This window comes from Dendrobates tinctorius, unplaced genomic scaffold (assembly GCF_039654945.1).
Source record: "Dendrobates tinctorius isolate UK_male_01 unplaced genomic scaffold, ASM3965494v1 ptg000007l, whole genome shotgun sequence".
NCBI lineage: Eukaryota > Metazoa > Chordata > Amphibia > Anura > Dendrobatidae > Dendrobates > Dendrobates tinctorius.
Window position 1 is genome coordinate 39,597,595 of NW_027361675.1, and position 13,425 is coordinate 39,611,019.

General features: G+C 41.4%; 1 protein-coding gene across 9 annotated transcripts in view; it reads left to right on the forward strand.

The window, feature by feature from the left end:
* The window catches only part of RASL10B (RAS like family 10 member B), a 216,325-nt gene extending 204,070 nt beyond the window's left edge, over positions 1 to 12,255 (forward strand). For all 9 annotated transcript variants that reach the window (XM_073573679.1, XM_073573688.1, XM_073573711.1 and 6 more), the window contains one exon: positions 9,292 to 12,255. In XM_073573679.1, the coding sequence (XP_073429780.1) occupies positions 9,292 to 9,562 (271 nt within the window). In that variant the 3' untranslated portion in view covers positions 9,563 to 12,255. The remainder of the gene's footprint in view (positions 1 to 9,291) is intronic.
* Positions 12,256 to 13,425: the final 1,170 nt, after the last annotated feature.

Genomic DNA, 13,425 nt, shown 5'->3' on the forward strand with positions numbered 1-13,425 from the left:
GTATATAGCAACACAGCCCCACCATGGTATATAGCAGCACAGCCCCACCATGGTATATAGCAGCACAGCCCATCATGGTACAGTCATATGTTAAAGTTTGGGCACCCCTATTAATGTTAACCTTTTTTCTTTATAACAATTTTGGTTTTTGCAACAGCTATTTCAGTTTCATATATCTAATAACTGATGGACTCGGTTATATTTCTGGATTCAAATGAGATTTATTGTACTAACAGAAAATGTGCAATCTGCATTTAAACAAAATTTGACCAGTGCAAAAGTATGGGCACCTCAACATAAAAGTGACATTAATATTTTGTAGAGCTTACTTTTGCAAAAATAACAGCCTCTAGTCGCTTCCTGTAGCTATTAATGAGTTCTTGGATCCTGGATGAAGGTATTTGTGACCATTCCTGTTTACAAAACAATTCCAGTTCAGTTAAGTTTGATGGTCGCCGACCATGGACAGCCCGCTTCAAATCATCCCACAGATGTTCAATGATATTCAGGTCTGGGGACTGGGATGGCCTTTCCAGAACATTGAAATTGTTCCTCTGCATGAATGCCTGAGTAGATTTGGAGCGGTGTTTTGGATCATTGTCTTGCTGAAATATCCATCCCCTGCGTAACTTCAACTTCGTCACTGATTCTTGCACATTATTGTCAAGAATCTGCTGATACTGAGTTGAATCCATGCGACCCTCAACTTTAACAAGATTCCTGGTGCCGGCTTTGGCCACACAGCCCCAAAGCATGATGGAACCTCCACCAAATTTTACTGTGGGTAGCAAGTGTTTTTCTTGGAATGCTGTGTTTTTTAGCCTCCATGCATAACGCCTTTTTGTATGACCAAACAACTCAATCTTTGTTTCATCAGTCCACAGGACCTTCTTCCAAAATGTAACTGGCTTGTCCAAATGTGCTTTTGCATACCCCAGGCGACTCTGTTTGTGGCGTGCTTGCAGAAACGGCTTCTTTCGCATCAATCTCCCATACAGCTTCTCCTTGTGCAAAGTGCGCTGTATTGTTGACCGATGCACAGTGACACCATCTGCAGCAAGATGATGCTGCAGGTCTTTGGAGGTGGTCTGTGGATTGTCCTTGACTGTTCTCACCATTCTTCTTCTCTGCCTTTCTGATATTTTTCTTGGCCTGCCACTTCTGGGCTTAACAAGAACTGTACCTGTGTTCTTCCATTTCCTTACTATGTTCCTCACAGTGGAAACTGACAGGTTAAATCTCTGAGACAACTTTTTGTATCCTTCCCCTGAAAAGCTATGTTGAATAATCTTTGTTTTCAGATCATTTGAGAGTTGTTTTGAGGAGCCCATGATGCCACTCTTCATAGGAGAATCAAATAGGAGAACTACTTGCAAGTGGCCACCTTAAATACCTTTTCTCATGATTTGATACACCTGGCTATGAAGTTCAAAGCTCAATGAGGTTACAAAACCAATTTAGTGCTCCAGGAAGTCAGTAAAAAGTAGTTAGGAGTGTTCAAATCAAGAAAATGATAAGGGTGCCCATACTTTTGCACCGGTCAAATTTTGTTTAAATGCAGATTGCACATTTCTGTTAGTACAATAAACCTCATTTGAATCCAGAAGTATAACTGAGTCCATCAGTTATTAGATATGTGAAACTGAAATAGCTGTTGCAAAAACCAAAATTGTTATAAAGAAAAAAGGTTAACATTAATAGGGGTGCCCAAACTTTAACATATGACTGTATATAGCAGTACAGCCTGGTATATAGCCCCCCCAAGAATGGCCCCAAAGTCCAGTACTCACACTGAGATATTAAAAAAACAAACACTTCTCACCTTCTCCTCGTGCCCGCGCTGCCTCTGCATCTCGGCTCCTGTCTCCTGCACTGCCTGGTACACAGAGAGTGCGCGATGATATGATGTCATCGCGCACCCGCTGTGTCAGAGGCAGAGCGGGAAGTAATCGGAGAGGGAGCGTCAGCTGACACTCTCTCCTCCATCATTGCTTTGAATTGTACTGGCGTCTATGCCAGTACAGTTCAATGCGGCGGCGGGTGGAGTCCGCGCTGGGGGCAGGCAGGCCCCCCTGCCTCACAGGGGCCCCATAGTGGCTGCGTCATGTACCACTAGCTGAGGGAGCGGGGGCCCTAAGCAGCTGCCTGGTCTGCCTGCCCCTGACGCCAGCCCTGCCACAGGGAAGCCAGAGGTATCTGTGCACGCATAGTGGGCTTGGGATTTCTTGAAATGCCATCCACTATGCTGTAACATCTGGCCGCTGTGGTATGGACGCTGCGGATGTAAGCAGCGCCCAACCTGCAGCGTTTACTGAATGTGGGAACATACCCTAAGACCACCCCTTCATTTATGTAAAGCTGGATACACAAAGGGGCAAAAATAGATTAAAAACACATAGATACAATAAACAATCTTTATGTTGAGCTTAATCTGTATATTAACAATAAGTATGTATTTACTCTACTTTGTGAAACATAATGTGGTTGTGGGAATAACTATTTAAATACTGTAACAGAGCATTCCTAACCAGGGCTTGTAACTCAAACTCCCCTAAAACCCTCATTCATGCTGAATATTTTACTTCTATATGACATTCTATAAGGTTGATAATGGTTTTCTATTTTGCAGGTTTTCATTCATGTTCTATACATTTTTTCAATTGTACATAACATGAACTCCTTTTAACTTATCTATTGTTTCAGGGGACTTTTTAGAATAAGTTATGTGTTAGCTATTTCTGTCCATTATATTACTCTTATCCTCCAATTTTCATTATTAATTTTCCCTCTACAGGCTTTCTCTAATTTTCAGTTTTCACCAAGATAATGGGTAGAGAGTAGCGCAATGATATTTTACAAACAGAGTACACACAAACTTGATATATTCCTGCTCTCTTATATCTATGTAGCACTCCCTTGGAAATGGCAGCAGCATGTAAAACATCTTACAGCTGTACTGAGCAGTGTAGCTGTGAAATCAGCACTGAAGTGAGATAAACACATATTAGAGCAAGCAGAACAGGTCTATGTGTGTCTGTACCTCTCTCTTACTCTGCATCTCACTATGCTTGTTTCTTTTTCCCTATGTCTTGCTGCTCTTATCACCTCCAACAAGTTAAAACTGCTTTTGGTGTACACACCAGTCCAATATGACCAGGAACTGTCTTGTTTCTCATGATCTGTAATTTTCTATCCACTCTTTTTAATGGGCAGTTCCTCTTCATCAGAATTTTGCAAACACCACAGGTGCTGAAATTTTCTTTCCCTCACTTCCAAGAGTGTATTATGGCAGCCATTGTCTAATAGCTTGACTGCTCTGTTATGCCTTTGTGCAGTTTGAAAGACACAAGAGTAGTAGCAGAGAGACAAAAACTCACCCTACTTCTTGGAAGCCAACTTGAAGGAAGGAACCAGATTCCGAAGCACAATGTTTTTATGAAATAAATACGCTTTTTTCTACTTATTTTTACATAGCTTGGCAGCACCCATATACTTTCTGCACCTATTCAATTGTCATTGAAATCCAACAAGGTGTCACTTCTACTAGAGACAGATTACACTTGACAACAGGCAGTGGGCAGCAAGTTATATAGAAGGGAGACACATAATGGCCGGCACTTTGTATTAATTTTTAGGGGATAAAACAACATAATTATTACATAAAGTGATCTGCAGATTTCAAATTTAGCACATTTTCTATGAAATTAGATGAAGTTGTCTTAATATACAGAGACTAATTAAGTATCTCAATAAATATATATATATATATATATAGATAGATAGATAGTTGGGCACATAGCCATATGGGCTATTAAAAAAGCACTTTATTGAAAACTAACATGGTGTGCTGCTTTCTTTTTTGATGGAATATATACCGTGTATCAGTAGCGTAGCTACCGAGGGGGCAGAGGAAGCGGTGGCCCCGGGCCCCGCGCTCTGAGGGGGCCCACCCGGATTTACACTGTATCTGCGGCAGAGCAGGGAGAATCGATCATCTCCCTGCTCCCTGTCACTATGTTCTCTTCTCAGCCACAGGACCTGTGATGAGGTCACAGGAGAGGAGGGCAGGAGTCGAGGTTACATGATCAGGGGCCTCACTGACTGTATGCACTATGCAGGACTCTGCTGTGCTGGTTGTCATGGTGCTGGATGAGGAGAAGTTTGTGTGTGGGGTAAGGGTGCATGTAGCAGAGCCGTGTGTGTACGAGGTGTACGGAGCGGAGCCGCATGTGTACGAGGTGTACGGAGTGGAGCCGTGTGTGTACGAGGTGTATGGAGCGGAGCCACGTGTGTACGAGGTGTACGGACCGAAGACGCATGTGAACAGAGCCGCCGGTGTACGAGGAGTACAGAGCGGAGCCGCATGTGTACGAGGTGTACGGAGTGGAGCCGCGTGTGTGCGAGGTGTGCGGATCAGAGCCACATGTCTACGAGGTGTACGGAGCGGAGCCGCAGGTGTACAGAGCGGAGCCGTGTTTTTACGAGGTGTGCGGATCGGAGCTGCATGTGTACGAGGAGTAAAGAGCGGAACTGAGTGTGTATGAGGTGTACGGAGCGGAACTGCATGTGTACGAGGTGTACAGAGCGGAGCCGCATGTGTACGAGGTGTATGGAGCGGAGCCGCATGTGTGCGAGGTGTGCGGATCGGAGCTGCATGTGTACGAGGTGTATGGAGCGGAGCCGCAGGTGTACAGAGCGGAGCGGTGTTTTTACGAGGTGTGCGGATCTGAGCCGCGTGTGTACGAGGCGTATGGAGTAAAGCCGCTTGTGTACAAGGTTTACGGAGAGGAGCCATGTGTGTACAAGGTGTACAGAGTGTGGCCGCGTGTGTACAAGATGTACAGAGCAGAGCAGCATGTGTACGAGGTCTACGGAGTGAAGCCGTGTGTACTGAGTGGAGTCGTGTGTGCGAGGTGTACGGAGCGGAGCCGTGTGTACGAGGCATAGAAAGCAGAACCGTGTGTGTATGAGGTGTGCGGAGCAATGCGTGTACAAGGTGTATGGTGGGGAGCATTCATACCTCCCAACCGTCTTTATTTTGAGAGAGAGTCTGCCCCAGTCTGGAGCTTACTTTTCCCGCGGACACAGGAGTACATGGCAGAGCCCCGAGGGGCACTTTAAAATTCGCACGTGATGTTCCACCGGAAGTGACGTGCTGGAAGCTGACCGGAAATGAGGTAATTTCGGGAGGAGATTGTGACAGAACCATGGAGGCACTTCAAGGAATGCTTCAGATTCATCACCGTCTCCTCCGACATCGCGGACAGCGGGATCGCCTTGGACTCGGGGATGTCAGCCATGTGAGTGGATCATGATATGTCCTGCACTGGGAGACTCAGGTGGACACTACAATGGGAACCGGACTGCTATAGTATCTTTATAGAATCTTTCTTTCTCTCTCTGTTTTTCTCTCTCTCTCTCTGTTCTTTCTTTCTCTCTGTTCTTTCTTTTTCTCTGTTTTTTCTTCATCTCTCCACTCTTTTTTTTTTTTCTCTCTCTGTTCTTTCTTTACCCTCTTCCTTTCTCTCTCTCTGTTCTTTCTTTCGCTCTGTTCTTTCTTTCTTTCCCCTCTTTCTTTCTCTCTAATCTTTCGTTCTCTCGCTCTGTTCTTTCGTTCTCTCGCTCTGTTCTTTCGTTCTCTCACTCTGTTCTTTCTTTCTCTCTCTGTTCTTTCTTTCTCTGTTCTTTCTCTCTGTTCTTTCTTTCCTCTCTTTCTATCTCTGTTCTTTCTTTCTCTCTGTTTTTTCTCTCTCTGTTCTTTCTTTCTCTATAATGTAGCCCCCTTCATATGGTATAATACAGCCCCCCCAAAGAATAAAATGCAGCCCCCTCATAGGGTATCATGCTGCCCCCTCATGGGGTATCATGCTGCCCCCTTATATGGGGTATCCCGCTGCCCCCCTCATGAGGGGTATCATACTAGCACCCATCATACGGGGTATAATGCTGCCCCACATCATACGGGGTATCATGCTACCCCCCATATGGGGTATCATACTGCCCCCCATCATACGGGGTATCATGCTGCCCCCTCCTCATGCGGGGTATATCATGCTGCCCCCTCATACGGGTATCATGCTGCCGCCCCCCCATACGGGGTATCATAATCATGCAACCAGGGCTCACTATATAAATAAAAAAAAAACTATACTCTCCTCTCCTCCTCGCTCCCACGCTGATTTCGGCGGTGGCTCTGCTCTGATGTCAGGAGCTGTGCTGCAGTCAGACCGGCACATAGCGGGGACGCGATGAAGTGACGTCATCGCGCACCCGCTGTGTCAAAGGAAGAGGGTAATGATGGGAGAGGGAGCGTCATGTGGGGCCGCGCTGACGCCGCAATCATGGAATATATATATATTATATATGGGCAGCACGGTGGCTCAGTGGATAGCACTGCAGGCTTGCAGCGCTGGAGTCCAGGGTTCGAATCCCACCAAGGACAACATCTGTAAGGAGTTTGTATGTTCTCCCTGTGTTTGTGTGGGTTTCTTCCGGGTACCCTGATTTCCTCCCACATTCCAAAGACACACTGATAGGGAATTTAGATTGTGAGCCCCATCAGGGACAGTGATGATAATGTCTGCAAACTGTAAATCGCTGCGGAATATGTTAGCGCTATCTAAAAATAAAGATTATTATTATTATTATTTTTGGCAACAGCGCGGTCATCTTCTGATGTTCTCTGTTTAGGGGCCCACTCAGAAGTTTCGCCCCCCCCCCGAACCAAAACCCTAGATATGCCTCTGCCGTATATATATACTATTATTATTATGTTTACGGTGTATTCAAGTGTATCTATTGCACTATAGAAACCTGAAATTGTATCTTCATATTTTGTCCTTTGCTCCAGCCTAATAGTGTAACTAGGCAACAAGTAGACATAGTCATTTTTTGGGATGCATATGTATCAGCAATACCATAAAAAGAATCTTGACTCTAATGTGTGCACATTTTTCTGGTCATTGTATAGAGGAATTCTCAGTTTTTGAGATGTAACCTGCACAAAAATTAAACGACACCGAGAGCAGATAGTTCATAATAATTTAACCCCTTCATGACCGCCAATAGGTATTTGTACTGACCTGAGATATAAGGGAATATCATCCCCATACAGGTGACAATCCAGCAGCTGTCGGCTGTCCACTATATCTGACAACTTGCTGTATCACAAATGATCGGTGTTGGCACCATCCATACCTGTTTAACCCCTTAATTGCTGCTGTCAAAAGTGACTACATCAAATAAATGGTTAATAGATTGTGGGGGGCTTGCACTTTAATCTAATTGACACACCGAGATCATGATTGTGTGGTCCTGATATTTGCCATAGCAGTTCATGGCCCAATCAGCGGCCTTAGAGTCTGCTGGCTACAGCGGCCAGTTCAGAAGTTAGCGACATTTAGGTGGTAAACAAACACTTTTTCATTCTGGCTATACCTCTTTACATTAATTCCTGAAAATCACCTGAAGGGTTAATAAACTACCTGGCAGCAGTTTTCAATATGTCAGGGGGTGCAGTTTTTAAAATGGTGGTATGTTTGGGGTTTTCCAATATATAGCACCCCTAAAGTCACTTCAAACTTGGATAGGTCCCTCAAAAAATAAATTTTGTAAATTTCCTTGAAAAAATGAAAAATTATTGCTACATTTTTAAACCTCCTAAAAGGCTAACAAAATAAATTAGCATTTTAAAAATGGTGCTGATGTAAAGCAGACATATGGGAAATATTATTTGTTAATGTTGTTCTGTGGTATGACTATCTGGATTAAAGGGATAATCATTTAAAGTGCAAAGGGGGCTGCAGAGCAGAATAAAATGTTTTTTTTCCTTTATTTACTACTATTTTGTGTCTCTCCTTTGTGGATATTAGTGATGAAATTATTTGACACCTAGACAGTTAATTTTTTTAAGGCCAAGTGGGCATTACCAGAGAGATTTCACTTTGGGGTGTGTACTTTTTACTCTTTTTGATGCTAACCAATCATAATCAGGCAGCAACATACTGGGGAAATCAAATCATGCCCCCACAATAGATTAGAACAGACTTGTTGTGAGACATAATGAAACAGTCTGCTCTCCTTACTGCAGAGTATGAATACATGTGCTGGAGTACAGCAGACTTGAGTGTGATTAGCAGCTTTCATCTCCAGTAGTGTGTTGGGCAGTCCTGCAGAGTTAAGTCTCATTACAAACACTTGTAGTAGATCTCCTCTCATGGTGCTGCCAGCTCTGCCAATCAGAGAGAAAAGTATGTGTATGAGAGCACTACCAAATAATTCAGGATCAGCCTAGCACATACTTAGAAAAATACCATAAACATGAAAGTATGCAATTGCATAGGGATCACTATATAAAACATTTATATTATTATTATTAATGACAAAATGGCATAAAAATACACTAGTTTAAACCACTAAAAAAGCCAAAATACTATATGTGCAAAGAACTAGCTCTGCCAATCATAAGCAGGCATCCACATACAAGAGGAAAAAACATGTCCACTATAACTTACAGCAGATTTCTCACTGTGTGGAATGTAATTATCCAGCTCTAATCTCCTGCATGAGTCAGTGTAGGGAGAGGGAGACAGTGCAGCTGAGTTTGGTTGGGTCACATTACAATCCCTTCTATTCTCCATTCATAGTAGGGTCACCTGTGTTGTACTGCCATCCACACAAACTATTTGGAGAGGTCAGTAATCAAACTTGTCTCTGTGCTCATGCAACTTGGCACTTTGCAGTGAGACCAGATAAGTCATTATCTCGCATAAAGGAGTAACCTACCTGATTTTACTCACTGCAGAGCCAGTACAAATTGAGCATAATAGACAAAAGGGGAATACTGGCACTGTTCTCCTAGCTCTGGGCAGACAGTGTGGGTGAAGACAGTACAGCAGAGCTGACCATGTTATGACAAAAGGAAAGCTCATAGAGGATTTGTAATGTGACACAGCTAAACTTCACTGTGCTGCCACCTCTTACACACACACAAAGTCTGTTTTTAATGAGAGATTAGATTATAGCTGCTGCCTAGAATAGTCCATGTGGAGAAAAAAGCAAAGTACACAAAAAAGCTACTGTGGCTTCCTGCAGCTAAGCCTGCAAAGGGGAATTTGGTAAAATATTCAAAATACAAGTCAGATAATAACCAAAAATAATGTTATTCCTTATACCTGGAAACACATTCTAAAAAGTCACCCGAATCCTTCTGCTGTTTATTCACCTATATAAGTGTATGCTAACCCTGAGCCTAAGTTGTACTCATTTTAATATGATATTTTTATTTTCCAGAGTGATTGGCACATCGGAAACTCCAATTATCATAGTTGGGAATAAGCGAGACTTACAACGAGGCCGTGTTATCCCACGTTGGAACGTGTCCCACCTAGTGAAAAAGACCTGGAAATGTGGCTACATTGAATGCTCTGCCAAATATAACTGGCACATACTGCTACTTTTCAGTGAACTACTTAAGAGTGTTGGCTGTGCTAGATGCAAGCATGTACATGCTGCAATACGCTTTCAAGGGGCATTACGTCGCAACCGGTGTTCTATCATGTGATGGCACAACACCCACTTTTATGGAAATACAATAATAATGTGGTTCCATGCCATGGTTTTTGGGATTTACTATGAACAGTAACCACTTAACCAACAAAGCAACTTTAATTGCAGTGATCAAAATTTACCACATTGTAAACATTAATGTGACGTCATGGATTAGCACTCCCTTTTTTCAGTGGGAAATGGGGATATAATGACCTTTTCTGTGATAACCCAGATAACCTTTTTTTAACTATTTTGTGAACAAGATTAATAGCAGCATAATACTGTTCTTGCTTAGTTCTTCTTTTTCATTAGCTAACAAATGACCTTAGATTCAATGGTCTGTGCTTCAATTCCTAATTGCTACCTTAAATTTAGTGGATCTCAGCTAAACTTCCAGTCTATGTTCTATGTCCTAAGTTGTATGGATTCTAATATTGACTTCAAAGATGAGATTTGAAGTGAAACCGCTTGTAGCTAAATATTAAACCTCAGGCAGATAGACCCTCATTCTTGAGTCGCCATAATATCTTTGGCTATCTGTGCTGTTGTTTTTAACTCACTCTTCCATTTCTTCTTACAGGGTAACAGTTGATAAAAAAAATAATTCCTATAGATGTCTACAAGATAACTTTATTGTTAATTGGAACTATGCATTATAGTTCTCATTTTATTTTTAATACATAAGCACATTGTTCATGGAAGGCGTCAGCATCACCAGGTTAACTTTTATTCCAATAGTCAAACCTTATTGTTATTGCATTTATTATAGTCTTGACTTTGCTAGAAGATCAGGTAGAACATCGCTTTGAGATGTTTTACCATTTGGTCAGGCAGCAGAGGGCTACTTTGTGGTGAACGTAATTGTATTTTGTTTCCTTTTCTTACAATCACCTATATATAGAAATATATAATTTGTATCAGCACAATAAGATAAAGCCACCTTCCAGAGCCAGGCCTTGTAATTAAATTACAATGGCCTTGGTGATATTAGTGCAGTCCTTTGTGTTTATGGAATGTGTTGGTCTCGTTGCATCCGTCTACACTTTTTCTTACCGGTCACTTTTACACCTCACAAACAGTTAAAGAATAACCTGCATGTGATTTGAATTGCACAACAATGATCTAAACATCTAGAAAACTAGTTCCACCTCTTCTGTTAATTCTAATCTTTTCATCCTCTTAGTATTAATAATGACTCGAGTGCCTACCAGTTTATGCACATATTAATATGTCTTCATTGTGATTGCTTGGCTGCTAATTGTTCGGCAGAACATAAGGTTTCCATCAACCTCCAGCTGTATGAAGTGCTGTACAGTCTTCATCACAGTCGGTACTTTTGCATATTTAACTAATTTGTAAAATTCAATGCTTAATTACATTTCAGATAGCCTCTGCTCTTCAGTTGGATAATCGGCTTCAACCATCTTTACATGTAGTGGGTTTTTTTTTCGTTGTATTTTTTATGGTGCTTGCATCTTCAATTATTTTTTATGGTGCTTGCATCTTCAATTTTTACTGCATTTTTTATGTCATCAGATTTTTTGTTAAAGTCTGTAGTGAAATATTAGATCTGAAGAACTAGGCAGTTAAATTGAGGACGGTGATACTTATTTGTAATCCGATATGCATGTTAATTGTTTCGGGCATTAAAGGGTTGTCAGGCCTTAGGCTACAAGTCTGCAGTCACTCTGTGTCACTGCAGACTTGTGAATCCTCACACTGCAAGCTGTGCAGATTCTCTTGTACCGACACTGGGAGCGGGCAGTCATTTGACCACAATTATGTGATTTGCATACTTCCAGCCACATTGGGACTAGACGTGCATTGAGCGAGGCCACACACGTCTAGTCGACAGTTGACCGCATGTATGCAAATCACACGCACCTGCCTCTGGCACTGGAGTATCCCCACAGCTCGCAGAGTGATTGTAGACTTGTAGCCTAAGGCCGGACAACCTCTTGAACTCTGTACTTCTTCAAGTACATGGGTTGCATGTAATCGGCAAAACCACAGTGGGGAGCACCGCATGCATTAATGTGAATGTTGGAATGAAAATCAATAAATATCACCTCAATTTAATTACAAAGTGTTTAGTTCTTCAGATCTGCTATAACAGTTATAGCCTCACTATTGTACCACCTACTCTGAGTGCCGAAATTGTAGTAATATATTAAACACATTATGAACAATTTGATTTGTTTGAGGCATTTTGGTGAATTTATTTTTTAGGCGTGCCATTTTTTTTTCAAAACTTAGCATGATCTGAGTATGGCATTTTACTGATAGGCTTCTGCATAGGATATGAAAAATTCCTTGGAAAAATGCATGTTACATGTGTAACAAAATAAAAGACCCTGCCAAAATGTATGATTAAAAGCACTATGAAAAATATTCTAAATTAATGGCATGCTTTACAAGCCCCAAAAAGTGAGTGAATAAAGCCCGGTCAAGAAATGTTTGATTCAGTTTTATCAAAACTGATAAAAATATTGCTGATCATTGATTTGCAATTTTATTGGTGGGCAGTGACACCTATTTAGAGACCTGTACTTTGTCACTTAACCTGCTCTCTGTTCTTAGTGACATTATTCTTCTACAGGGCTATAAATGTAAGTTAAATTAAAATAACCTGTTGATGCAATGTTATGTTTAGCCAAAATTTTAATTCATGTAGAAAATTTTAAATGAATAAATTTTGTATTGATATATTGTTTTTATGTTATTCTTAACTATGTGAGAAATAGATATTAAAACCTCAATGCCTCTATAATAGCTTCGAGACATTGAAAGGTACACTATGACCCCCTTGATTGAGTCATAATACACCCATGTGTAGGAGCATATAGTCATCAGCAGTATCCCTTATTAATGCTCACTTGCCAGGGCGTCTCAGATAGGAGGTGTGTCTCTGTCTTTCTCATCATTGGTTCAGATGGCTCCGCCTCCCCCTACAGTTCTACCTCTTCTAGTTGTCTGCTATGTATAAACACAAGTGTATCATAATAATTATAAGTTACAGATTAACTGTTAACAAAAAAAGGAATATCAGGTATTTTAAACACATATACAGTCATGGTGGAAAGTGTTGGCACCCTTGAAATTGTTCAAGAAAATTAAGTTTTTCAGTCAGAAAATTATTGCAATTACACATGTTTTGTTATACACATGTTTATTTCCTTTGTGTGTATGGTAACAACAGAAAAAATTGAGGAAAAAGAAGCAAATTGGACATTGTTTAACAAAAATCTCCAAAATTGGGCTAGACGAAATTGTCACTTTTCCAAAACTGTGAGTAAACAACTTTGTTTCAAGCATACGATGCTCGTTCAAACTCACCTATGGCAAGTAACAGGTGTGCGCAATATAAAAATCACACCTGTAACTAGATAAAAATTGGAGAAGTTGACTCAATTTTTGCATTGTGTGTCTGTGTGTCACACTGAGCATATAGAACAGAGAAGAAACTGAAGACTTGACAACCAAAGTTGTTAAAAATATCAACAATCTCAATGTTACAAGTCCGTCTCCAGATATCTTGATGTTCCTTTGTTCACAGTGCGCAATATAATCAAGAAGTTTATAACCCATCGCACTGAAGCTAATTAGCTAATATCCCTGGACATGTACAACAGAGAAAAATTGATTAAAGGTTGCAACACAGGATAGTCCGGATGGTGGATAAACAAGCCCAATTAAGTTACAAAGAAATTCAAGCTGTCCTGCAGGCACAGGGTGTATCAGTGTCAGTGTAAAGAATCTGTTGACATTTGAGTGAAATTAAATGCTATGGCAGGAGACCCAAGAGGACTCCACTGCCGACGCAGGGACATAAAAAGATAGACTGCAGTTTGCCAAAATACTTCATGGACAGTGTCT